General features: G+C 47.9%; 3 protein-coding genes across 3 annotated transcripts; 1 reads left to right on the forward strand and 2 right to left on the reverse strand.

The window, feature by feature from the left end:
- The first annotated feature begins 66 nt into the window (after positions 1-66).
- Positions 67-12,372, forward strand: DNAJC16 (DnaJ heat shock protein family (Hsp40) member C16). Its single transcript, XM_085305231.1, has 14 exons — positions 67-91; positions 178-278; positions 1,275-1,605; positions 2,526-2,710; positions 4,157-4,261; positions 4,909-5,067; positions 5,450-5,580; positions 5,852-6,035; positions 6,350-6,532; positions 6,788-6,864; positions 7,366-7,446; positions 7,542-7,640; positions 8,059-8,229; positions 8,659-12,372. The coding sequence occupies exons 1-14, from the start codon at positions 67-69 to the stop codon at positions 9,053-9,055; spliced, it is 2,229 nt and encodes a 742-aa protein (XP_085161357.1). The 3' UTR covers positions 9,056-12,372.
- AGMAT (agmatinase (putative)) lies at positions 12,337-15,923 on the reverse strand. The gene is made up of 7 exons (XM_085305195.1): positions 15,481-15,923; positions 15,091-15,293; positions 14,551-14,599; positions 14,245-14,440; positions 13,825-14,004; positions 13,463-13,547; positions 12,337-12,943 (listed from the first exon to the last, which is right to left on the reverse strand). Exons 1-7 carry the CDS (start codon positions 15,831-15,833, stop codon positions 12,870-12,872), a joined length of 1,140 nt encoding a protein of 379 aa, XP_085161321.1. The 5' UTR covers positions 15,834-15,923; the 3' UTR covers positions 12,337-12,869.
- Positions 15,924-17,470: 1,547 nt separating this feature from the next.
- Positions 17,471-26,029, reverse strand: PINK1 (PTEN induced kinase 1). Its single transcript, XM_085305196.1, has 7 exons — positions 25,914-26,029; positions 24,690-24,793; positions 22,610-22,792; positions 21,776-21,939; positions 20,539-20,666; positions 19,156-19,392; positions 17,471-18,740 (listed from the first exon to the last, which is right to left on the reverse strand). Exons 1-7 carry the CDS (start codon positions 25,929-25,931, stop codon positions 18,480-18,482), a joined length of 1,095 nt encoding a protein of 364 aa, XP_085161322.1. The 5' UTR covers positions 25,932-26,029; the 3' UTR covers positions 17,471-18,479.
- Between the last annotated feature and the right edge of the window lie 237 nt (positions 26,030-26,266).

The following is a 26,266-nucleotide window of genomic DNA, read 5'->3' on the forward strand; positions in this document are numbered from 1 at the left end:
TTCGGACAGGGAAAGCAAGCGCTCGGGCTAAAATCTGATTTAAGCCTCAGACACGCTAAGCGAAACATGCMACTAAAGGCCCTTACTGCCTGCATCTTGCTTACCGTTGAAGTGAGCCTGACAACTTCCACGACTTGCTGGGCCTGCCTGTGAGACACTGCTGACCCTTTCTGAAAGGGAAAATACATTCTCCTTTGCTTCTGCATTTTAGGCACCCTGACAAAAATAAGGACCCAGGAGCTGAAGATAAATTCATCCAGATTAGCAAAGCCTATGAGGTAATACACTCTTCTTGCTAGATTTTTGCTGTTTTTAAGATTAGAGTGTTTTGGTTTTTCTTCTTTTTAATGTTGCTTCATTACTTTTTTCATGCTCACATAAACAGATAAAGACTCAGCTCTATCTATAAAGGCAGATGGAGAAGAGAAGAAAGTTTTTAATCTGCTTCCTTGATGGAGACCCTCCAGTTGCTGCCAGTRTGGCCTCTGTCCAGATAAAGTTTCTGAGTTTCAGAATAACTTTTGGAAATACTTTGCTAGAGCAGATGGATGGGTCTGACTTGTTCGTGTTGAGAAGCACMAAACCAAGGTTGAGAGGGGATTCACTGCGTGCTGCAGAGCTGGATGGCTGTCTTCTCCATATTACCCATACGTGTATTCTGGGGATGGTGTAAGCAACTTTAGTCACTTCAGAGCTTTAGTCAGTTCTAAATATTATTTGCATAAGTAGTTATTTGTAGCTTCCTTATACAAGGCTAAATCAGCTGCTCCAGTTTGTGGCATGTGACCTGATACTTCTTAGGCAAGCAGAGACCCTGAAAATAGATCATCCCTCCTCCCCCTCCCCACTCCAATGTGGTTTCTGTATAGCACTGCTTACTATTCAATAACACTTACAACCTTCTGATATTAGAGGAGCCCTCAAATGTTCAAGTAGACTGGTGAAAATCACTCCAGAAAACAGCATTACTGTTCAGAAGCAYGAAATTCAGAATCTAGAAATATTTGTCAGGAACTTGTACAGAGTTATTGAATGAAATGCTCCTTTTCTTTGWCTTTTTCTTTTTTGCACTTACTTACCGTAGTGAGGGTGGAGGTGACATGACTGTTCACTTTTCCRGAGACTGGAGGGATAGATATTCTGTAAATGGCAGCGCTTTCCCTTCTATCCAGGCCTTACGCAGCTTAAGTTATTTCATAAGGGATTGATGTCATTTYAGTTTCCTCTTAGCACAATCCAGAYTTTGCTTGTCAACCRTTTTTACTGCTTCACAGATTCTCTCCAATGAGGAAAAGAGGGCAAACTTTGATCGCTATGGAGATGCCGGGGAGAGCCAGGGGTACTCTCAGCATCAGCATCGCCAGTTCCATCATTTCCATGAAGGCTTCTATTTTGATGAGTCCTTCTTCCATTTCCCCTTTAATTCGGAGAGGCGCGACAACTCCGATGAGAAGTATTTGCTGCATTTTTCACATTACATCAATGAAATTGTGCCAGATAGTTTCAAGAAACCTTACCTCATTAAAATAACCTCAGACTGGTGTTTCAGCTGTATCCACATTGAGCCYGTGTGGAAGGAAGTCGCTCAGGAACTGGAGGCGCTGGGTAAGAGCGAAGCCTTTTAAGATGGGCACGCTTGCTCTGCAGAAAGGGACCGCACCAAAGGTGTCTGGCAGCTGCAGTAACTGCTCTCAGCTTGRGAGGACTGAGTTTAGCCAGTCAAATTCCTCAAGGATTTAATCAATGATCTTAATCCTTCCACATGTGTTAGTAACAACAGAACTGATGAGGCTGGATGTTGGAAAGTCATTAGAACAAGTCTTTAGAAAACCCTGCTTTTTCTTCATTTCTAACAATGGTGTTTTCATCAGCATTCCCTCAGGTTGACAGATGCTGTTGATCACGGGGTACCTTTTCTCCTGTCTGTACAGCTAGTGGTTTAGTGCTAAGGGCTAATCGCACTACTGCCTGTTTAGGCCAGCTGCATACATGCTGTTTTGCTCTTTACCCTGAGCTCGGATAAGATCCCTACAGAATATGTAATCTAATTTAAGGCTGCAAGGGAAGCTTTAAGACCTCTGTATCATGTTGGAAATATTTGCATTTCAAGGAAGTATTTTCTAACTTTCCTCCCCTCCACAGGGTGCAACTTTTTGTTTTCTTGGAGATTTTAGCTGTATGCGCTTCCACACTGTACATGGAGTCAAGAGTGGAGCAGCAGGAGAGAAAGGTGTTCTACTCCCTGCTTCCTAAGACATTCAGCCTTGGAGTTTTCATGTATCGTGTGAAACACCTGCAGGCAGAATGAAAGAGGACAGCTTGTTCTCTCTCTCTCCCATGATAAACCTAGGATTTTTAAATGCTGTTTTCAAGGGATTGTAAAAAAGGAGGAAAGTACAGARTTAAGAGGAGATGTAGCATGAGTAACTCCCAAGCAGAGCGCCAGACGAGGGAACGTACCTTTACACTCAAAGCAGCTTTGGATCGTCCATGACCTTCAACGTGAACTTGCTTTCTCTTTGCAGGAGTGGGAATTGGAGTCGTTCATGCTGGGTACGAGAGACGCCTTGCCCATCACCTAGGTGCGCATAGTACACCATCGATTCTAGGGCTGATTAACGGGAAAATAACGTTCTTCCACAACGCTGTCGTTCGAGAAAACCTGCGGCAGTTTGTGGAGAATCTTCTGCCAGGGAATCTYGTAGAAAAGGTACGCGTTAGTAAGAGTATCGCAGAATGATTTTGTTACTTATCATGTTTGCTGAATATTCAGGTCTTTTAGCTATTTTGGCAGCTARTCTGTTGAATTCAGCATCCAAGTTGATCGGTGGCCCGAGAAGGCGCAACTGAAGTGATTTGCATTTGGGGCACGGAGGGAAAGAATTACAGCTACAACTCCTAGAACTGGTTTCAAAGCGATTGCCCAAGAGGGCTTCGTAACGCTTTTCTTCGCAAAAAGTCCGTCAGAGTACCGGGGTTGCCCCGTGCCCAAATGYTCTGTCTGCTGCTGCTCTCCCAGCTGCAGCACCCCATGGCAGCAAGAGCTGTTGAGGAAGCTGTGCGCTTGCTCATGTTTGGGGTTGTAACCCAGTGGGTGCTCACCCACACCTGTTCAGACCTGGGTTTAGTACAGCCCTTGAAACCTAGATGCAAGCTGCCAYGCTTGACCTAGGTTAAGAATATTCTGCTGTGCCTTACAGACTTGCTAGGCTTCTCTTCCCTTCTCATTTGTTTGGGTTTCATCCAGCACATTAAGGATTCTTTACAAATTTCTTACGTTATCGTCGGTTGTGCCAAAACAGAATGAGACCTTTGAAACTGGAGCTGGGAGTGCTAGCCCTCCTCAATAGGTTGAGGGAGGRAACAATCTTTGCAATAAAAGACCTCTGCAGTTGAGCCTTACGCAGCTTTTTGGGGTAGAGTCCTGTAGCACTCCCACCCCGACTCAGGGTGATGTAGCAGGGTCAGGCCCCAGAGCACTCCCTGCAGCCTGTCCTCTGCCAGCAGCGATATTCCTCTCACCTCATTTTACCTTTGGGTCTTCAGTGACAGCTGCTGTTCCCCAAAAGACCTGAAACTACCATTTTGCGTAGCATTGCATCTCCCCCAGTATTCAGGTTCTAGCAGCCAAAAGGAGGGGCTGCCATCCCAATCCGTGACTTCCTTCTTAACTTCCAGCAGCCAAGACTTCAAAAAAGAGAGCTAGCAGGCAGCYCCTCTCAGCTGTTGTCCCACTAATGGGCTGTGATCTCCCTTTTTATCTCCTCCCTCCAGATCCAAAAGCTRTTACAGCTGAAACAGAGCAGGTTTGATTGAGCCCAAAGGTGCCCGTTAACCCTTGTTTTTCCAGCGTAGAATTCATATAGCCCAGTGAACAGTTGTTATGAGAATGAACGTGGCATCAACATTGACTTGAAACAGCATTGGCAGAGGATGGACTAATTAATAGAGTGGGTGCAGGTTGAGACTGATTTTTCCATAAATATACTAAGTCAAAAAGCAAAAGTGACCATTTAAAAGAAAAATCCACAGTCAGCTTTCTGAGACCCCTGGAGAGCTTTCTCAAACTCAGTTATGATTCAGACACCTAATAATATAGCAATGTATGTGTTTAACTGTTCTGAGGCTGAAGCTAATGCTCTGATTCTGTTTAAAGATTACAGATAAAAACTACATCCGCTTTCTGTCTAACTGGAAGAAAGAAAATAAGCCCCATGTCCTTTTATTTGATCATATGCCACTTGTGCCATTATTATACAAGGTAATGTGATTTCTTTCTCTGGCTTTTTGACTTACTAATAAATCCACCTGTTCCAAAAGAGGACATAATATTGCTGGGAGTAGCAGCTGAGTGATGCCTCTAAGTAGTATTGACCAGTTTACGGAGAGCAAGTTAATTTGCGCTCTTTGGAAACGGCACAGTCAGATGACTGACTTTACTGAGGGAAGACCTGGGGTCCAGATCTGACCCCAAAATTGTTTCTCTGTCTTGTCACCAATGTATCCTTAGTGAAAGTAAAGGTGTGGGTGGGTTTTGGAGTTAGGGCAGAAGAGGGATGTACTAGCCTTTGTTTGTAACGAGAGAATTTAGCATCAGATCTCATTTGAGTTATTGGAGAGCCCATTTCCAAAGAAACCCCTGCTACRACGCAAAATGTCGGGTTGTAAAAATAAAGGTGTGAATCCATTGAGGCTTTCTGTATGATGACTAAGCACATGCAAACTCTGTAATTCAGGTAGGGAAAGGAATGGATTTTACCTTTTACACTGCATGCGCAGTGACATTTGAACAGCGGGAGGTGCTCTTGCAGCAAAGGAGAAGTAACTACTACAGGCACTTGGAGGGGGAAAATGTTGTTTAACCTGTAGTGTAAACACGCACTGCACTGATGCTTTCTTCCCATCTAGCTGACTGCCTTTGCATACAGAGATTACTTGTCCTTTGGTTATGTGTATGTTGGACTCAGAGGGACCGAAGAGTTGTCCAGCCAGTACAACATCAATGTTTATACTCCTACCATGATGATCTTCAAGGAGCAGATCGACAAGCCCGCAGATGTTGTGCAGGTATTGCTCTGAGTTCTGCCTGAGAACTTATATAAAATGGACAGAGACGCTCTTCTGACCAGGCTTGGTATCAGAAGTGGAGTAGTTCAAAGTAACCATCATTCATTTGCAGCAGAAACTGGGGCTGTAGCAAAGGCAGTGAGCAAACACCGGGCGAGAAGGTAGTTCCATAGATGTCTGTTGTGGTGTCTGACCTCTTGAGGAGGATAACTGCAGGTAACTTCCTGGTGTCAGAATCCCGAAATGTCTCAGGGTTCTCCTGTGAGCACAGTGACGGCTGGAGCCTTCTCTCTTCAGAGAAGAGTTTTAGAACAGCTCTACTCGAGAGGTTCTTCTCCTTGTTCTGCTCAGTGCTGATCTCTGCTTTCTTTGTCCTCTCTAGGCACGAGACATGAAGAAGCAGCTCATCGACGACTTCCTTTCCCAGAATAAGTTCCTCATGGCAGCCAGGCTCACCAACCAGAAGCTGTTCCAGGAGCTGTGTCCTGTGAAGAAGTCTCATCGTCAGCGAAAGTAAGGCTCCTTGGATTAATAGTTTAATATTTTATGCGCTTTTGCTAGGCATATCCTGAGAGCACATGTAAGTTATAGGTAGAAGGGATGAGGAAGGGGTGCCAGATTGCAAAGGTGATCACACAGAAGGCAGGAGAAGGCATTCACAAGTATGCCTGAAAATGAGCAGTTAGGTTTTCTGGCTCTTCAGGATGTGTTCTGGCTAGCAGAACGATGATTTCCTCTGGTGTCTAGAATGGCTCTTACTCCCCCATTTTATTGTGTTGGTCAGGCACTGCGTGGTCTTACTTACTGGAGAAGGTGATAAGTTCRCTGAGACCTACGAGGCATTTTTGACTTTTGCCGTGGCCAACACAAAAGACACCCTGAGGTTTGTGCATATCTATAATGATCGTCAGCCAGAATTTGCAGAYGCCTTGCTGAAGGATGAGGAGAAGTATCGGGGAAAATCAGCCGTGAGTACTGCCTTTTTCTTCTGCTGCTTCTGCTCCTTCTTCTCCCCTGTCATTCAGACTTGCATCATTCTGTTAGCTGCTTGTTTGATTTACTTTGAAAATGCTTCCTCTTAGTTACGMGTGGCTTCTGCACCAGTCATTGCTTAGATTTTTAGGCTTGTTATTTTTTCTACCACTACAGGCTTCTCTTTCAAAAATACTCATATTAAAGAATGGTTGTGTCTTAATCTGACTCATATTTCTGGACAGTGATTTGAAACATAAAATCTTTCTTGAAAAAAAGTATCTTCTTTTGGTATTATTGGTTTGTGCAGGTGGTCATTTTGGAAAGGCGTAATAATGCAGGGAAAGTTGCCTATAAAGCTTTGGAGGAGGCCTGGCAAGGCAGCAGAGAAGATAACTTCATCCTGCTGGATCTTCTGGATCAGTTGAGGACAGACCCTGGTCTTCTCTCATCAGACACTGTCCTGACAGACTTGAATGATGAACTTGCTCCCGTAAGTGCACTGCATTTCCAATGTGTAACGACTGCCCTGCCTCTTCTTGGACAGTTCCTTAGTGGTCATCAGCTGAAAGTATTTATATTTTGAAATATTGAGGCAGGACTTTTAGGTTCCTCGTTCATGGAAGGAAGCGTTCTTGGCATACTCTGACGCTCATTTGTGCCCAGGGTACCGATTTGGGGGTGAAGGTCATGTCAGTGCTGTGGGTAGCAGTTTTGTCATTAACTTTTTTTTTCCTCATCTTAACAGATGTTTCTAATCCGATGGTTTTACTCCATGCTGGATTACATCTCAGACTGCTGGGACAGTTTGTTTCATAATAACTGGTACGGATTGGATGTTAACTAGTGCTGATACACAGTAGGATTGCTGTTGTCTTGTTCAGTTGTTTAACAGACCCAAGCTCGTACTAAGAGGATTTAAGAACATATCAAAATACACAGAGGCCTGAATTCTCTTGAGATTAAGGTGAAGAGCAGTAATAGCATGTTGTCATTAATTTCTGCWTCACCTACTGAGTACTTTGGCCTTGAAGCTGAGGTCAGCCGTATGCCCRTAGACATTACGCTCCTGAAAACRCACCAGCCYTGCTGATCAGTTTTTCACTTTTTCYCCTTAGTGTTATTTTCAAGTGTATCCATTCCTCATCTTTCTCTTTTGGGTGGGAGTAAGACTGTGCCCAAAATCCTGATGATGTTTAAGGCCCCCCAAAATGAGCCAAGTTTCTAGAGAAACTGCATGATATTATTTGAGGTAGAAAGGAACTGAAATCCACCTGAAACTGTGCAACTCTCAGAACTCACTGCTGTTKGCAAATCTTTTCCCAGGCGAGAAATGATGCCCCTGCTGTCCTTGCTCTTCTCTGCGCTCTTCATTCTTTTTGGCACYGTTATTGTTCAGGCTTTCAGGTAAGTGCGCACCAGAACGTCCTGGGGATCTTCCAGTCCAGCCTATAGCATCTGAACCCAAACTTACCCTTTAAACAAAACACATCCCTTTGCAGTGACTCAAGCGATGCAAGAGACTCTCCTCCACCAGAGAAAGAAGAAGCAACCACGAAGACTGAAAAGAACGACACGAGCTTCAGCAAAGAGAGTAACAGGTACCTTCTAACTTCTCTATTAAGTGTTCGTGTCCCACTGGCACAGCAGAGAAGGTGGCTTTTCTGGGCTGCGCCTTGGACTCRGAGAGTCCAGCCAAAGTCTGTGACTTTTTAAGACGAGTCTCTTGCCACRCAGCTACTCTTCCATCTCTTGTAAAAAAATTATTCCTCCCATCTGTGCTGACCCCTAGAAGCTTGTGTGCTTGTCCTAGACTGTCATTCCGTGGCGGAGTGACAAAGGACTGACTGACTTGTTGAGGAGGATCCAGTCTGGCCTTTGCAGGTTTGGTTGTCTTTAACTACAGGGCATAGGGATGGGTCTGTTTAAGGGAGGGACGAGTTATTTTTCACTGTTTCTCTGCACTCTGTTACTGTGGTTTCTGTGTTCCCCTTTCACTCAGTCATTGTTTCATTGCAGCAGGATTCCCAAAAAGGGCTTTGTCGAGGTGACGGAGCTAACGGACATTAACTATAACAGTAACTTGGTACGCCTGAGGCCAGGTCACATGAACGTGGTCTTGATCCTCTCTAACGCTACCAAAACCACTCTCCTGCAGAAGTTTGCCCTGGAAGTCTACACGTTCACAGGGTAGGTTGGGGCCCTTTCCCGGGCTGCTGTTACTCTTTTACGACCTGCGTAATGTTACTCAGATGAAAGGTTGGGAGTGGTTTTAGCGTGATTGCCAGGAGGGAACATCTCTGCGYGCGTTAGCTGCAAAACTGAGCAGCTGAAAACTGGCCTACAGTGACTGCACTCCCTTTCTTGAAGTCTTGAAGGTGAAGGCAGCAGGAAGGGTCTGGCACTGCTGCCACTTCCGCTGTAGCTGTGTTTCACCAAATACAGAGCATGACCATGCTAGGCAGTAGGAAACTGCCACGCGTGCTGCACTCGGTTAAAAGGAGCAGTGGAAACACAGCTTTGCAGCTGCCCTTGTTTACAAACGCTTACCTGTCCTGTAGGAATCCAGCCTCGCTTGGGAGCGGTGCTAATCCAGCTTCCCCTCTGCTCTCCCCCCAGGAGCAGCTCTCTTCATTTCTCCTTCCTCAGCCTGGACAAGCACCGAGAATGGCTGGAGTACCTGTTAGAGTTTGCGCAGGATGCGGCCCCCATCCCAAATCAGTACGACAAGCATTTCCTGGAGCGTGACTACACGGGCTACGTCCTAGCTCTGAACGGCCACAAGAAGTACTTCTGCCTCTTTAAGCCTCACAGATCAGGGGACGAGGGGGGGACGCTAGGAGCGTGCGAGGATTACGATTCCTCACTACATCCAGAAGCCAGAGGGAAATCCTCCTGCAGTCCAGGATCTAGATCGGTTAAAAACAAATTACACAAGTTGTCCTTTTGGATGGAACGCCTTCTAGAGGGTTCCTTACAGAGGTTCTATATCCCCTCGTGGCCTGCGCTAGACTGAGGGATTTTAAAGAGATTGTAACACACAAACTTTTTATGGAGATGACAAGGGACAACAGTTCTTTCCAGGAATAAACAATCACAATGAACGGACCTTAGGTTTTAGATGAACTCTCCTAGGGCCAGTGAATAGAAATATCTCCCCGTGTCTCAAACCTAGGTGTGCGACGAAGCACACCGAAGGTCCCTCTACCAAATTGTTCTTGCATTGGATGCCGTCCTATCGAAGACAAAAGAAGTCTCTTTTCCCTTCTTGTCCTGCCACATCTGCTTCGTGAGTCACCTCTGTTCCATCTCACCTTGGCTGACGAAAACCTGCAACTTCTCCGCTGCGGTGACTCTGTCCGGACTGAACGTAACCTGTTAGGCGGGTCAGGTCGCGGTTCCTCTCCCGTTCCCTGTGCTTAGCCCATGGTGCATGGTGTGACACTGGCAAGACCCTACAGACCCTCGCAGGCTCTGCAGTTCTGAAAGGCCTCCTGCCGGGCGTTCTTACTTATCGGCTTTCCCTGTGGTAAGTGATCTAGAGTACGGTCGGGAGCATCTCCCACGTAGCAAACCTGTAGCTAGGACTTACCTGTGGTGCGGGCTAGTAGGCGATCTGCATGTTTCATGCTCCTCGTGTAATAGTTCCACGTGCAGCTTCACCAGCTAAACCATACCCAGGGAGGGAAGGGGTTTTGCACAGCCCTAAATACTGTAAAGGTGTTGAGCCATTTGTCACGTCGTTTTTCAGATGCCTTTCCGCTTCTGTGAATTTTAGACTATGTATCTTAGAGCCATAACTTTAACTGTGTCCTCAGACTGTAGGCATAAGCTGCTATGAGCCAGTAGATGTGTAACAGAAACTTTAAATAGCTGCTAGGGAGTCGGGTTGGACTCCTTTCAAACAACGTTACATCTGTAGTACAAACCAACCTTTCTTTGTATCAAGGAACTTAATTTTTCAATGATTGTATTCTTGAAATGTTGCCCCAGAAGTGCTGTATCATCAGACCGTCTTTTATGTGTGAAACTAGTTTTGTTTTAGGCGTGGGTTTAAGATGCTTGGTTTCAGCATCTCAGCTATTTCATTCTTGCCACAAACCTTTGTTTCTCAACATGCAGGCTGCCTTGTTTTGTTTTGTTTTTTTAAACACTTTGTCTGCGTAAGGTTAGAACAGTTGTAGAGTTGGGTTTATGCTTTGCTCCAACAGTGCTCCAGCGCGCTGCGGGGAACGGGGTGGCCTTCTGTAGTGGTGGGAAGCGGCAGACTTGCACTCGCTTTCTGCTCTTCAAACAACGAAGCGCAGCAGAAGGGTTGCTTGTCGCAGCCAGGACCGTAACGCTGGGGCGCTTTTACTTCCTTGTCACTACTCCTGGGGAGACASCGGTTCCTTAGCTGCTGCTTGCTGCGTCTCTGTATAAAACTCTTCCAAGCACTCTGTGTAGGAACCCAGGMCTCCTACAATAGTAAGCTGCTGTTAGGCTACGTGACTGCCAAATTAYGAAAGTCTCTGCTGGGTGGCCTTTACGTGAGGGCTCCGAACCTTACTGTAAAGCGCTTCTTTCAAGCATTCGGTGTTAGTTACAAGCTCGCTCTACCCTTGCCTTCTTAGCCACCATCTTACCAGAGCAGCTAGTTATTACGGATAAATGTGCCCTTCTCTGAGATCCCTGCTGAGCCCGATGATTGAGATCTAGGAATGCTGAAGTCATTTTACYGCCCAAATTACCTAGTTGCTCACCAAATCCTGGCTTGTTGCATTCCTCCCTGTGCTGGGAGCAGGTTGGCACACCTCAGCCTCCAACAGACACCGTAACAACTCGTATAATGCACTTACATATGAAAGCTAAGAGAACTACTGCCACCCCTTATGTGAGGTTACTTAAATTTAGCTCAGTGGACTCCGGACCTGCAGCTTGCGTTGCTGCATGAAAGAAGCCCTAAGCCACGAGCACGGAAGAAGAGGTCTTCTCCTGGCTAGGGCTACCCGCAGAGCGAGAGCAACGAGGCGCACACGTATTGCTGACGTTGGGGGGGGAGGGGAGGGACGAACCGCTAGCCTGGCTTTGCGAGGCTTTATTTCATTCGGCTCGAAGAATCGCCGTAGCACTCCTGCGCGTTCCCCAAAGCTTGCTTTGTAGGACATGGCTAGAATAAGGCTGTAGCTGAGTGGAAAAACCACCAAGTTGAAGACTATATAATTTTTAGATGTTTGCAGAAAGCAGGAAACTATTCTTTGGTAGCAGGTGAGGATCAGCATAGACCCATCTGCTGCCTCTTCAGCTAATGAGGAGAAAACTCAACACGCCAAGAAGTGCCTCGTGCTCCAGCAAGGGAATTCACCCCTGCCCAGAGTAAAAAAAAATGAGGCTTAATGGCCTTCAAAATGCAATTTATGTGCTGCACAGGTGTTGAACTCCATTTCTCTTTTAGCACAGTGAACGTCCCTTTTAGAGTGAGTTCTGTTCAAGAAACACTTGCAGCAACCTGCCCTTGCCAGCTGTGGCTGGATGGGTCCCTGGCTCCCACTTAGTTGTGGCTGCTGCTGTGACTGTGACCTTCGCTAGTTTTAATCAGGTCAGGCTAACGCAGCACCCTCATATCACTGTTTTATGAAAAAAAACCTTCTTTCCTGGGCTGAAGCAAATGGCAAACTGTTCCAAAAGCRTCAGTTTGGCTAGCTGTGCTGTCCCTCACGTGGCGCTGGGCGCTTTATTTGTCGTAAAAGAGCACGGTCAGAGGCYCTTCTGCTGCTGCTTACACCTGAGGTCTTGCCACCCTCTCCCAGCAGTTGCAGGCCGTGAGCCCCCAGCAACTTTCTAACCCGCTGCCTTCAACCCATTATCATAACATATCATTGTGAAATGCACTTGCTATTCCGTTATGCACATGGTGGTTCGTAATCCAAAGAGGGAGGAAATTCAGTCCTAATGCACTTTCCTATTGAGAAACCAAGCAAACGCGCGCGCACGACTTAGAAGCTGAAACAAAACATCCTTCCAAAGGGATGCAGGCTGAGGGCTTCGAGGTTGTGCTAAAACCCTTCCCTTTACGAAGGGTGGCAGGCAGCAGCCTGCTGTGGCTGGCTGACTCCGCTCTTCCGTTCACCGAAAGCCTGCCAGGAACTAATACACTAATGCAGCCTGAGAAATTGGACTGAAAACAAGGTACATATTTTGCACTTTTGATACTGGGGGGGGAAGAATTAACTTATTTGGCAAACTTGTCTTTTTTTATTTTTGTTTTTGTATTTGTGAACAGGCACTGATGTCGTTTTGTTTTAAGACTATTACAGATTTGCAACCAAAATAAACTATTTTAATGTGTGATGAGACGGCTTTGTGTTTCAGTATACAAACTGATACCATCTCAGTGGGAACTCAGAAACCCAGGGACTGTGAAGCTACGCGTTGAACGCTAGCAGCTGGTTAAGGGAAGGGCCTGGTTATCCCCATCAGGAAAACAGGCGGCTACAGTTATTAAAATACTGCTGTGCTCGTAAGGATCCTGCCTGGGTTCCTGGATGAATCAGGCAGAGCCCGAAGGCGAAGGCCCCAGGTGATGCAGCACGCAGGCTCCTGTCGCATGACACCAGTAAATGGGTTGTTCAACTCCATCTGCTACCTACAGCACATAAGCTTGAAATTACTTTTTCTAGCAGTAAACGGCATTTATTCCTTACTGCAGAGCGCTCCGTAACGGCAGCTGGCTGCGGAGGACGGGACGTTGAAGACCGACCACCGTGACCAAGGTCCATTAGGGCACCTTGGTCCGTTCTGTTTTTCCATGACGGTTTGCAAAGAAGTCTTGGGTGAGGCAGCAACCGCCCTCACACGGTTTTCACTTTGGGGAGAACACACAACATCTCAAAGAGCAGATTTGCCCCCAGGAGGGCCGTGTTACCTACAAAAAGGGGGAAAAAAACAGTAAGTGACACGTGCGCAGCTGCTTTCACCCGCAGCATTCAGCCAGTTACACTCGTCTTAGTCTCACCCGTCCCGGCTGCCTGTGGGCATTTCCCGTGCTGGCTCGCCCAGCCCCGCAGCCGGCACCACGGGGCGGTGAACCCTCTTGGCCCCACGCAGCCGGGGCTTGGCCAGCAGCCCGCTCACCGCTGCGGCAATCGCGGTGGCCCGAGTTCGCAGCCCACGCGGGGCTCGCGCTCCCGCCTCGGCCGAGCCCCCGGGACGGACTACGCCTCCGGCTCTGGCGTCCCTGGCGCTGGCTGGGCTCCCCCGAGCTTTCCCGCACTCGGAGCGCAGGGCTGCGTCTGGAGCTGCGGCCCCCACGAGCGCTGCCGACGGCGGCTCCGCTCCGGCCGGGGCTGCCGGTTCGCTTTCGGCACCAGATGGCATCTCCCCGAAACAACAGCTTGGGATGCCGTCCCCTGCCAGCACGCGCGCAGCCTTTCGTTGCACTCACCGGAGGCATCGTACATCGGTGCGACTTCGACGAGGTCGCATCCCACTATATTTAGGCCTTTGCAGCCACGGATAATCTCCAAACCCTAGGAAGGAAATTGATTTGGGATCAGGAAGCAGGTTCRATGCAGCAAACGGGTTCGGGATCTTCTCTCCCCTTATATGGATAAAGCGAACCCTGCGATGACACTGCCTGTACAGACCGAACGGCATCAGTTCAACGTTTTCTTTCCTGAATGCATCTCTAGGTAACTCTCTGTCCTCGGCCGTTGGCTTTGCGAGGAGCGCTAGCAGTCTGCACTCCTTTAGCGGGAGCGAGAAGGTCGCCCCTCCACGCGGAAACGAAGCCGGGTCTCCCCTCACCTGGGCCGGCGTGAGCCCGGCTATCTCGGGCGTCCCGGTTCCTGGGGCGTATGCGGGGTCGAGGCCATCGATGTCAAAACTGATGTAAACGGGTTTGTCCCCCATCTGCTTCCTCACCTCCTCCATCAGCGGCGCCAGCGACTTCAGCCAACACTCTTCAGCCAGGACGACCCGRAAACCCTGCCCAGAGGCAGACGCCCCGCGTCACCACCCCCGCGCTCAGCCCGGAGCCGAGCTGCGGGGACGCGGCCTGCTGCAGCCTCCGCTCGCTCGCGCTCGCTCATTCTCCGGCTGATTTAGAGCTCGGCACGCTCCGGCTGGAGCGGGGGGCTTTTCCTGCAGCCCGAGCGCGCGGGATGAGGTGCGGGAAGAGGCATCACTGTCCCTACCAAAGCCGAGGGCGCCTGCCGCCGCGGTTACCTGCTCCCGGCTGTACTTGTAGGGATCGAGAGCGAAGGAGGAGCCCCGGAGGCCGATCTGCGCCACGCGCCGGCAGTCCAGCAGCCCTTCCTCCACGCAGCGCCGGAACGGGGTCCCGTGGTAGATGCGCTCGCCCAGGGCCACGTCGCCGGTGTCGGCGTGGGCATCCACGTGCACCAGCCCCACGGGGCCGTGCCTGGCCGAGGCAGGGCAGGATGTTAGCGCCACCCCGGCGCTTTCCCCAGGGCAACCCTTTGAACGACTTTGCGCTGCTCCTTATTCCACGTTTTCACGGCTGAGACTTACTTTTCCGCCACGGCCTGCAGGATCGGGTACGTTATGGTGTGATCTCCACCTGCAACAGCACAGGGAAGAGATGATGCGCGTTSCTCGCCAGCCAATTTTTTCCCCGCGTTTCTACTGCGCTTTTATCYGTGCCACGGAGCGGCAAGGATTCATTCCCTAACAAGGAAACTCCATCTCCCTCGGGTGAACGAGAGGGCTAAAAAGGGACGCGCAATCCAACTCCGCCAGCGAGGGCCGCATTCCTGGCAAGGGTTATAAATAGATGCCGAACACACGGAAGCCAAACGTGGCCGGGAGCCGTACGTGGTAATTSCCCTTCGTTGCCGCAGCACTCGCTTCGTTTAGTTACGTGAAGCCAGGTCTGCTGGCAGCTTGAAGACTGGCCCAAACCAAACCACGTCCCCCGCAGGCAGCTCGGTTAAGCCTGAAGCTTTCCRGAGGGAAGGGAAGCGCTTTCGTTCGGGTCCCCGCGCGGCACCGTGCCAAAGGCACGTTTCCCATCGTACTCGAGTTTGCAGGAGCGCCGGCGCGGCGCCTTACCCAGGGTGAGGGGTACGCAGCCAGAGGCCACAATCTTCCCGTAGTGCTCGCGGATGCGCCGGCAGCTGTCGGGCAGGTTGTAGAGGTTCACGTTCACGTCCCCGACGTCGGCGACCAGGAGGGAATCAAAAGGGGCGGCCCCGGTGCTGGGGTTGCAGCACCGCAGCATCACCGACTCAGCTCGGATGTGGCGAGGACCAAACCTGGGGAAAAGACCGAGACGCGACGTTGCCRGGAGCAAACTGCTCCGGAAGCCGTCGCAGAGCAAGAGCCACCGGGCAGAGCGCTCCGGACGCGGGAGGAGGAGGCGGCGTCCCGCGCGGGCCGGCGGGATGCAGGAGGGCAGGACCCAAGCGCCGGCTCTCCTCCCCGGCCGCAGCCGGCRCTTACCTGGCTCCCGGGCGGTTGGACGTGCCGGTGTCTAGAGGGACGCCGATAAAAGCCGCGTCCAGCCCCTCCGTCGAGGCCTGAACCGGGAGCTTCAGCATGGAGCAGACGCCCGCGGGCCGGGCCACCACCTCGGCGCTGGGCGGGACGTTGAAGCCGGAGCCCGAGAGGCAGCGGTGAGGGGCCCCACGTCCCGAAGCCCGGCTCCGGAGCCCCTGGGCACGGGCGCTGGGGAGAGCCGCGGGCCCGAGCCCGCCGCAGGGCGGCTGCGGCCACCGGGCGGTCTCAGAGAGCTCGCGAGCGCCGAGCCCGGCTCCCCGCGGCGCGCGGCAAACGGCCCGCAGCACCCGCTGCATCCCGCCGCCTCGCTCCGACCCTCCCCGCCGCCGTGCAGAGCGGAGCCAGGCGCCTCGGCTCAGGCTCCAGGCGAAGAGCCAGCTGCCTCCRACGGTTCAAAGTGCGGCCGGATGTCCAGCCTCCCCCGGCGCAGGGCCGAGCTCCGGCTCACGCCCCGCTCCCGACTGCCCCCTCCTCATCTTTCTCATTTCCTCCTTTTCCCGCCGCGCCACCTGCTTCCCAAAAAACACCGGGAAGTGACACTCGGGAGCGAGGGGCTTCACCTCAGACACCTCCGTCGGGCTTTCGGGAGCTGGTTTAGCCATTACTGTGGCTGGGTACGAGGGATGTGCTGGAGAACGGTCAGGTYTTGGCACCTTAAGCATCTTCAGAAAGTCAGGCAGCGTTTGCTGCATTACCAGCATTTGTTAATCACACTTTCCAAAAAGCATCCAGAACGCCGAAGAATCACAAAAACGGCCCATTAACCAAAAAACCGTCTAACCTCAGCAAAACCGCAGCCAGACAAAACGAAGGCAAACGAGAAACAGTAACAGGAATTTTAAAACGTGGGGTGATGCAGGGGGACAGGTATATCAGGCTATTTTTAAGCCTAGATAGGTGAAACGAGATACTTTGAAATGAGATACTTTCAAGGGTAAAGGAAGTTCAGTTAACACAGCAAGTGCGTGCAAAGCAGCAAAGTCCAAACCACAGTTCGCATAGTAACGGCACGCTTGAGATCAGAGTAGGCCTCATGTTCACATCGGAAAGCCTATTCCGCTCAATTTGTTTTTATATTAAAAACATCTATATTCCAGGCCTTGTACTCCAGTTACAAGAAAAGCACGTAAACAAGTGGGAGCTGTGCCTCGCTTCGCTAATCAGCTCTTGCTGACTCAGAGGAAAAAAGAACGGAGAGGTCAGAGCTGAGATTCACTGCAAAAGTGACAGTATTTACTCTTCAAAAAGCAGCACGCTCCAGAGGCAGCAAAGGTTTCGACTCTGCAGCTCTGGGACAGAGCCCCTTGGGCAAGGTTACTTCTCTGATCTTTCCCTACCTGCGCGCTCATTTTCCATGATTTTCCAGGCTCTGTGCTCTTGGCCGATCCTTGTTCACGGCCCCGCCAGCGTGCTACGTTCACAYGGTATTTCCAAAAGGAGGAACAAGGTTAGAACGAGGCGGCCGTTCRTCCGCTAGGACGACACGCGGCGGCGGCGCGTCTCAGCTGCTGCAGCGTCAAGGCGACGGGGCCGTTCCTTCGCAGGCAGGTTTACACCACTGCGGAACTAGACAGGACTCTCAGGCGTGAGATCTTGAGAGCCCATCGCGGCGTGACGATTCGCTCAGCGGTATCAGCCGTCTGACACGCAGCCTCAGCCACCTGGAAACCGCAAGAGCGGCAAGCACATTAGCAACCGTGAGAGCAAGAAGTAGGTACGCTCRAAGTGCGAACTGCGTCCCTCCAGCTGGAGGGGGGTTACTCTTTGGAAAACTGCAGTTGAAGGAGTACTGTGTTCCAGGGGCACAGCTGGAAAGGGCTGAATGATCCCGCACGGTATCACTGAACCAGCACTTCAGTGACACATACGCCACCACAGTCTAAAATCTGAATACGATTAACCGAGATGAATGAGATGCAGAGAATCCACTCAGTATCAGCAAGTAACCTCCAATTTATTGTGCAACAAGCATAAACAACTTTCTCCCCAAGCTTCTTTAAACACCAGCAAGTATAGATGTAAAACAAAAACCATCATATTAATGAAAAAATCATTAAATTTTATAACTGATGTCTCTTACCCTCCCTAACCAAAGGATATTACTTCATCGTTAAACAGAAAAGCCGGGCATGTAATACAGAACAGAAACTCACTAAACTCCTTAGGCAGGCACCGCTCTTTAGCTCTATTTAACTTTAATTATTATCCCCAACTGGACACAACTTGACTCAGCCTGGGATCCTTCAGCAGCCAGGTTCTGCAGAATTACAACGCTCCGGAAACGGGCATCAGCAGGCTTCTGTATTCAGCGTATTTCTGCCTTTCTCCATACCGCTAGCTACGTATTTAATTGTGCGCGTCCCAAGAAGCGAACAGCTCCTGATGCTCACCCTACAGGTCAGCCCCTCAACAAGGAGGCCTTTGGACTGCCATACTATAGCAAGATATGTTTGTGGCTGCAGAGGAATACAATCTTAACAAGAGCAGGGTTCACAACGGTTTCCCTTAGAAGATTGCCCCTACTTTTGCCAGCTCAGCTTCCTCCATTTGCGATGTTTCTGTGTAAAAAGCAGCTATACAATACCTCCTCCTACACACACCTTCTGAAGAGGAAGCTGCTTCATTCAGTCTGTGACTTACAAGTCAACCATAGACCCCCACCTGTGAACAAAACCAACCACACACCTGGAGACACCTGCAAGTTCCGCAAACCCCCACCAAACCAGTAATGCTGCAAGGGCGTTTCTTGTAACAGGAAGAGAACGACAGTGTGTAACGCTTGCTACAGGTAAACACAACCTCTTACACAACACATACACAGGCCTGCAGATTTTTTTCCCTAAAGTACTTAAGGATTCCAGGCAGATAGAAAAGACAAATTCCTATGTGTGTTGAGAAAGTGCCATTTATCTACTGCACAGTCACGCCTCAGACTGTACCCTTCACCCAGACTGGTTTCTCCAGGACAGCAACAAGAACGCTGCTGCCCAGAGATCTTCATATTCCAGGTTTGCCAAGAAGCACATCTTCATTTTTGTTTCTACCCTGCTTTTATCCACCAGTCCGTCCATAAGCAAAGCAGCCGCAGACTGGCAGAGAAGCCAGGCAATCATCTGGTCAAGCTTCAGGGTCTCAGAGGCTAGAACACTTTCACCCCAGAGGCTTAAGTGAAGCACGTTAGCGGCGACTCTAGCAGATAATCTCTGAAAAAAGAGGGAGAGGGAAAATTAGCTGATCTTGCTGAACTCCTGTCAAAGGCATGCAGGGATATATAATGCTAGAAGGCCCCCAGGCCTCCTCTAAGGCACTGTGGGGTCACTGTGAACAGAAAAGCTCTTCACGAATGTTATTATCAGGTAATTGCACTTAACCCTCCAACTCACTGTCTGTTCACTGACTCCCTTTGACCACTGATATCTGCCAACTATTCAGTAACCCATGCAAGAAGCACGCTGTACCTCAGCAAAGATCTATGCTTGTCTTCAATCATTATCTACAGTGCAATGACATCTGGATAACAAGTCATGCACCTGGAGCCCTGCATCTGCAGGGCAGATGATCTGCAAACAATACTCTAGAAGACCGGTTAGACTCCTCCTTCAAGGCAGAGTGTCTCACCTTGTTGGGATCCCTCTGAAGTAGCATTTTTATCACTTGCTTCACCTCAAGGGGCACGTGATCAGGCAGGTTTGGCAGCTGATCTTCACGGTAACTTCTGCTTTCCAGAGATGAATCTCCGTGGCCGTAGAAAGGATTGACTAGGCCAAGGATTTCATAGGCAATTGCTCCAACAGCCCATGCATCAGCTTTGCTGTAGTCAATCACCATGCCTGGACCAGGTGATGCTGTGACTACCTGCAGCAAAAAGGCCACAGAAATGGGGAAGTTGCAATAAACAGCTCTAACTAGGCATTTTGTTAAAACTATTTAGTAAGGGTCAACTCAGCCTTTCCACTGTAATACAGGGAGACAAACTGACAGTGTTTCATCTAAATCTCCAGGGTAAATACTTCTTATTGGTATGCTCTGCTCAGCTCACCAGGACGCACGGATGATCTCCATCATCTGATTCCAGGCTTTAATTCCTACCTTTGACTAGCACTCACACACTGCTTAAGAGTCTTGGGGGATATTTTACTTAGGGATTTAAGATATAGATAGCAGATGTATGGACAAAACCAGTGTTGCACCTGCATGGTAAGCAATAGAAGGCAAGGCACCCCAGTTAGACTGGACAGTTACGGATGCTTTGCCTCTATTATCATTACAGAAATAATAGGGAACCATATTTTCATAACCACCTTGAATTTAACTCAAAAAATAAGCAGTGTCACAACACAAGGACTCCTGCACAAACTTCTTTAACAGCTTCACAGAACAAGGCCTGAGAAAGGCCTACAGAACAAACTTTTTATTGGTAAAGTCAACACTGCCTCGTAACACCGACCGATGATGTTTCATTTTTTGGTGTTCAAGGTAGTACAAGTTTGACAACTGCTCAGCACAGTTCCAAAGACGACTTTTGTTCTAATTTACTTATTAATGCAGAGACATTTGACAACCGTAACTCAAGTCAAAACATGCATCTCCTATACTGCCTTATGGGAGACGACCCTCCCTAACAGACTGCCGGGTGAGAACAGTTAAACAGTAACAAACTACAGGCAACGCATGAATGAGTATGCCAAGAAGCAAGAACGGTTAGAAAATGATTGATCTGATCGCAGAGACTTTCAGTAGGTATTAATGTAAACAAGTATCAGTACAGGCCATTTAAGGCAGCATTTGCATTTCTTGGTGTGTGCACAGGGGCAAGGTTCATGGAGGAAGCAATGTTCACTCATCCCCCCTGTGGTTCATTACCTCTAGACTTAATCTTACCCTTTTTTTTTTTTTTAAGTTCACGACATCTCTCACAGCCTGCACTGCAACTGGGACTGAAACTTTTATATCCGCCAGCAGCACAAGTGTTATCAACACAGTTACTATAGGTGGATTTACCTCAGGTGCCATAAGACAGCCATTGCCACCTCGATCCACGTAGGAGCTGGTGAAAGGCAGCCTCAAGCCAATGTTTTCATCGGCCAAACAGCAACCAAAGTCTGTGATCACCAGCCAAGGACAGCCAGCTGCACATGACACAGGGTCAGCAGAATTAGCAGTCAGTTCAGGAGTACCTGGCCATACCAGATACCTCAAAACATCAACATCAGGGACAGTCTTCAGGAACAATCTCAATATCCCTGGGAATCAGTATAACCACAGACTGTTTTCCTGCTCCCCCTCTGTATTATTAGGTGAAAAAATGCTTTTCTTAACAACAACAACAATCTATTCTTCCAGTTCCTCTTTAGAGGACATTGCTTTTCCCCACAGGGCGTGTGTCTGACAAAACTTTGCTGTTATCATGGAAATTAAAATTCATAAGGCATGGAGGAAGCATGGAGAAATCTTCTAAATTCTGTGTTTGTTTTTATCTATAGCAAAGGCAGGCTGGAAAGTGTTTGCACTAGTTAATAGCTGTTGTCCTGATGACAAGTCAAAAATAGAATAATTCTTCTCCAGGTTCTGATACTGAAAAATTGATGTTTTAAATCGTTCTTAGCTGCATTCAGCATAGCCTCAGAGAAGCTTTTCCTTCAAGAAAAGAAAGAACGAACCTCTGAAAATCTCCCACAACTGCTGTACCAAGATCTTTAATTACACAGCTCTGGCTGCCTGCTATCGTTTCCTGTCCATTTGAATCTCACTCATGCTAAACAAGAGCTCAGGTAACTAAAATTTTACTTAAAGAGCATGACAGGAGAACAAGATTATGAAAACRTGTCTGGCTTTAATACTCTGTCCGTTCTCTCACCTGTCAATTGATGTTTAATGATCCCAAGATGCAGCATTAACCTGACTGTGAGGTGGGATTTTAAGAAGTGCTCTGTGCTATKGGGCCAGTGAGAAAGGACAGAGCCAAAAGTCTGGACTCAACAGTCCTTTCAAGTCCATTTTAATGATACAAAACCTGAGGCACAGAGAGGATAAATGACTTCCAAAGTGCCACAAGGACAGCAAGTAGTAGGCTAAAAATCAAAATGGAGATTCCTGAAAGGCTTTGATGCTCATTTTTTCCCAAATGCATACCTGGGTAGGGCTTCCCCAAACACCTACATGGCTGCATGATTTCTGTGCATGACTTAACTTTATCAGTTCCCTACTCTTTGCCATTTATTCTTAGCCATCTACGTACCAGAATCAAATTCAACTAGGATGTTGTCAGACTTCAAGTCTCTGTGGGCTATTCCATGTCGAACAAGATGGTCCACGCCTTCCAACAGCTGTAAAATCATCATCGTGGCGAGACAAGCATCCGGACTGCTCTCCCTCAGATACTGGCGCAGGGTGCAGGGATAACTAGCCAGCRCAAGGAAAACATCTGAATTAGCATCCCGGAAGCTTACTGCTTACAGTTCAACCTTAACRGTGTCTGGCTGGACATATAGCACACTTATATGTATCAAATTCTTTCTGAATTTCCAATTGCCTTCCCACCTCCCAGCCTTAACTTGACACCGCTCCCCTGTCCACTGTTCTCAAATCCTTTGTTTTGCAACAGCATCCACCACCTAAATCTAGTACTTTCACATGAGTCTAACTTCAGATAAAATAATCCTCTTATACAATATGATGAGGGTCTCAGGGTACACTAAGATAATTCTTAGAGGCTTCTACATTTTGCATGGAAGTGGAGAGAGACTACTAATACGGATCATATAAGCAAAACAAGGAGAGGGCAAAGTTCAGAATTAGAACAGCAGACAAATGGGGACAATTTCATCAGTTCTTAAATTCATTTTAAGTAATTCTTAAAAAAGAAACAGCTTGTCTTCATCATTTAACAAGTGTTAAAATCTCAGGGATTTGGAACAGGTCTTAGGAGGTGCATCTCCAAGAGCACAATCTGCTTTTTGGCAGCAACCCAGGCCAGATCTTTACAAGGATCCATGTAGCAGCAGAATATACAGCCCCACTGGGCAGTSTCAGGGAAAGTCCTAAGTAATGTAACAAACTTCTCTCCACCTACTTCTTCATCACCAGAAAGAGYGTGCGGTTGTGACCAATCCCTCTGGGATTCAGGCTTAACGGCAGAACATCAGGATACTCCGCAAAGGCTCCAGGCAGCAAAGGGACAGAGGATGTGAAGGCTCGGATCACCTGGATTATATTTGGATGAGGCTGCAATTTCTTCCTCCCAAAGACAGGTTTTCTGTGCAAAAGTATTGTTACCACAAATCAGATCACTCTACTGTTCAGTTTTACCACAGACACACCCCTTATTTCTGAATTCATTATTCATTAATACAGCACGTCTTCCCACAGCAAGATTCCAAAGCCATTTTCAAGTATGTGTATTCTGAAGTGAAAGCCCTACCACAGAGAGCACTAAGGCTGCTGAACACAGTTTAAAAGAAGAACCGTCATGCACAGACTCAAACGTTCACAACCCTGGAAACCGCGACGTTATAAAGAATACTGACAGCAAACTGGACGGGCTCCCTCCCAATTTCCTAACCACCAYCCAAGCCCAGCAATTCCAGTGTTGATGCAAAGCACCCTCAGAAGTGGGCAGGACCCAGCACTTTGTCCAGAATTAAAAGTGCACCGTGGCCCTTCCCACAGGAAACACTGAGTTGTCATCATCAACACTCTGCTGTCTGCTGTTACACCAGCAGAGGGTACTCAGACCATGACTTTACCTACGCTTGTTGGGAAGACTGTGGGGTAACTGGATTTTCCAAAATGCAACGGCTGAACAGGGAATACTTGTGCTCTACCTGCATTACAAACTAAGCTTGGCTGGAAATGGTTACGCTCAAAATGCAATCTGTAATTTTATTCAAACACTACTAGCCCTTACATACCACTCTGCCTATTACTAACAAAGGCATAGCTGGTCACAGAAAAGAACTGCAACAGCTTTAAAGAAAAACAAATAAATCGATTACGCTGTTAGGCATAAACCAAAGGTCAAACTCACACTAGGCATATCAATTTAAATGCTCTAGTATATGGCACAAGCAGGAAGTGTTCACTGAAATGAAGGTATGTATCTGCAAAACAGACCTCTCTCCTCTCATCCCTTGAACGCCAAGTATCTATTTATCTGTTGCATTCTTAGGCTAGCAACATACCAAACAGCATTTATTATTCATTCATATTGGCAGCTGAGATGTATTTGAAATTTAAAATCAGACAATCTGGACTGTGGGTTCCATTGTTTTTTTTTTTTTTTTTTTTTTTTTTTTAAGAAAAAAGGATTTTGGAACAAAAAGGTAATTCCAAAACTCAGGATAATTTAAGCTGCAATGCAATTTTCCACATACATGCTGTTTGCTTATTTCTCACTCATGTGAAAGTGTAAAAATTACGGCATTTTCCATTTTCTTTCTCATCAGTTTTCATCAGTTTCATACATGCAGTGACCTGCACTAGAACAGAACTTTCATCTCCCTCTCTGCACCCTGTGTAGAGCGAAATCCATGTTAGGTCAAATTTCATTTGACTGTCTTTTTGATACATTCTAATTACTACAGATTATAGGTGTATTTTTTGTAATTAAAAGGCACAAGAATATACATTTAAAGTATTTGTCAGAAGTGGCTCCTCCCAGCAAAAACAGTATTTTCATCTGCAGATATAAAAGCATTTTACAGCTGCATTTTACATATCGGGAAACCAAGGCTCGGGGAATAAAAGTGGCTTGCCACGGTCACCCATCAGACCACTTACAAGATCCAAAGTAGATCCCACCGTACCGCTCCTCGAAGTAAACAGGTTTGTGTTAAATTAGTATCTGAACAGCAGTATTGCTAAGCAATTTCCGAATAGTGCTAGAGAAAAGCACACCAGAGAAAAATCTCTAAGTCAGACGGAAGCACTCCGCTGTGCGATGTTTAAGGTACACTGCAGCTCTGGAGGCACCATCGTTTGGACAAAACACACACGCACAGCGCCTGAGCCTAGTCACTGATAATCCCCCAATTTACGTTTTACCTTTTTTGAAGAACTGTAACAGAAACCTCACGCGTGGTGCAAACCGAACTGCTGGCTGGAGACGGATAAAGGTAGCGCATCGCGACACCGCGCTGTMGTCGGTACCGTACCTGTGGCGAGAGACGGCTCCGTATTCTCCAGCTAAGGCAACCCCTGTGGCCGGAACGAGCTCCTGCCCCATAGCGCTGAGGATGGCGGCACTCGAAGAACCAGCCTACAACAGCAATTACACACAACATTGATTTGAAAACCTTAAGCTCTAAAATCGTCCRGTCTCAATACAAACTGAAAGTGGATAATCCGGAAACTGGCACTAGATCTCAAGGAGGCTGAAGTTAGATCAATTTAGACTAGATATAAGGGACACATTTCTCTAACCAGAAAAAGAAAACAGCGAAGGCCATTAACTACTCGAGCAATTTCCCCAGGAATGCAGCAAGTCCTTTATTTCAAGGCAGAAAGCCATTTGTCTCTTTAAACTTATCCTCTAATTCAACCACAAAACATGGYTTTTTTGCAGAAATTACTAATTGATACTCTCTGGTGTGTTGCAGAACAGGTTGAGCTATATATTAAMAGCCATTTTCAACTTAAAAACTAAYTGAAAAAGCCCACAGCTAAAGGCCAGTATATTTATCAAACCTACGAGATTTCAGATGCTGGCATTTTGGAGGACTGTACTTGAATATCCACTTGCCCCATCAGATGATGCAAAAAACTTTTCAATGGGAAAAAACACATCGAATGTTTTGTGTGTGTGTGTGTGTGGAATATTCATTTTGAGAATATGGATTATCAGAGAGTCACTCAGGCTGAAAAATACTTACTAAGACTGGTTTCACCCGCTTCTTTCACTGTAARGGGACCTGGCAGGTAAATTAACTACCCCCTTGTCATAGAAGCAATGTTGACCATTTCACACCTAAGCCACACTCCACAGAAGAAAATCYGTTTTCATCCTCTGCCTTCTCAGGACACTGATTCCTAAACCACTGTTACAAGTGTTTTTCCATTTCCTTCCAGCTCTTAAAGCTTGTCATTACAGGTAACGTCAACAAAACTACTTCCAGAAACGCCACCTCCATAACAGATGACTCAACCAACAGCAGCGCTCCAGCATCACGGTGGTGCTGACTCCAAAGGACGAGGAACACTCGTGACCTCAATCTGTGACTGTTCGCCAGCAATCTACGGCTCCAATGTCATATACCAGCAGCTTTGTTTTGACATACTCGTCGCACGCTAAATAATTAGAGCTTTCAACACTTAAGCGTTAAACATYTCACCCAGACTTTCCAAGTGACAGACAAATAAATTAAGAATCGTCTCCTTACCGAAATATTCCACATCATTTTGATAGCTAGCGGAAAAGCCGCTTTTTGTCGGTGTTCGTGACCAGGCTCCTCTCCTGCACCCTGTAAAGCTGAGCCACGATTCGGCCGTATGCTTGGCCCCTCTCCTGCGAGATGGTTGCTCTCCACGCTCCCTTGACGATCACAAGACAAAGGAATAGCTGCTTCATACACAGCTGCACTGCAGCCCTTCCCAATGGGTTGGCCAATGAGATACTCTTCTAGTCTGAAGCCCTGCCAGCGGAAAGAGCCCAGTGGATCTTTCAGTGGTTTGTTCTTCCCGACAAACACTGTCTGAAAGGAACAAAAACAGAAAAAAATAAAGTATTCAATAC

This window comes from Rhea americana, unplaced genomic scaffold (genome assembly GCF_003343005.1).
Source record: "Rhea americana isolate MKP2758 unplaced genomic scaffold, rheAme1 scaffold_217, whole genome shotgun sequence".
Taxonomy (NCBI): domain Eukaryota; kingdom Metazoa; phylum Chordata; class Aves; order Rheiformes; family Rheidae; genus Rhea; species Rhea americana.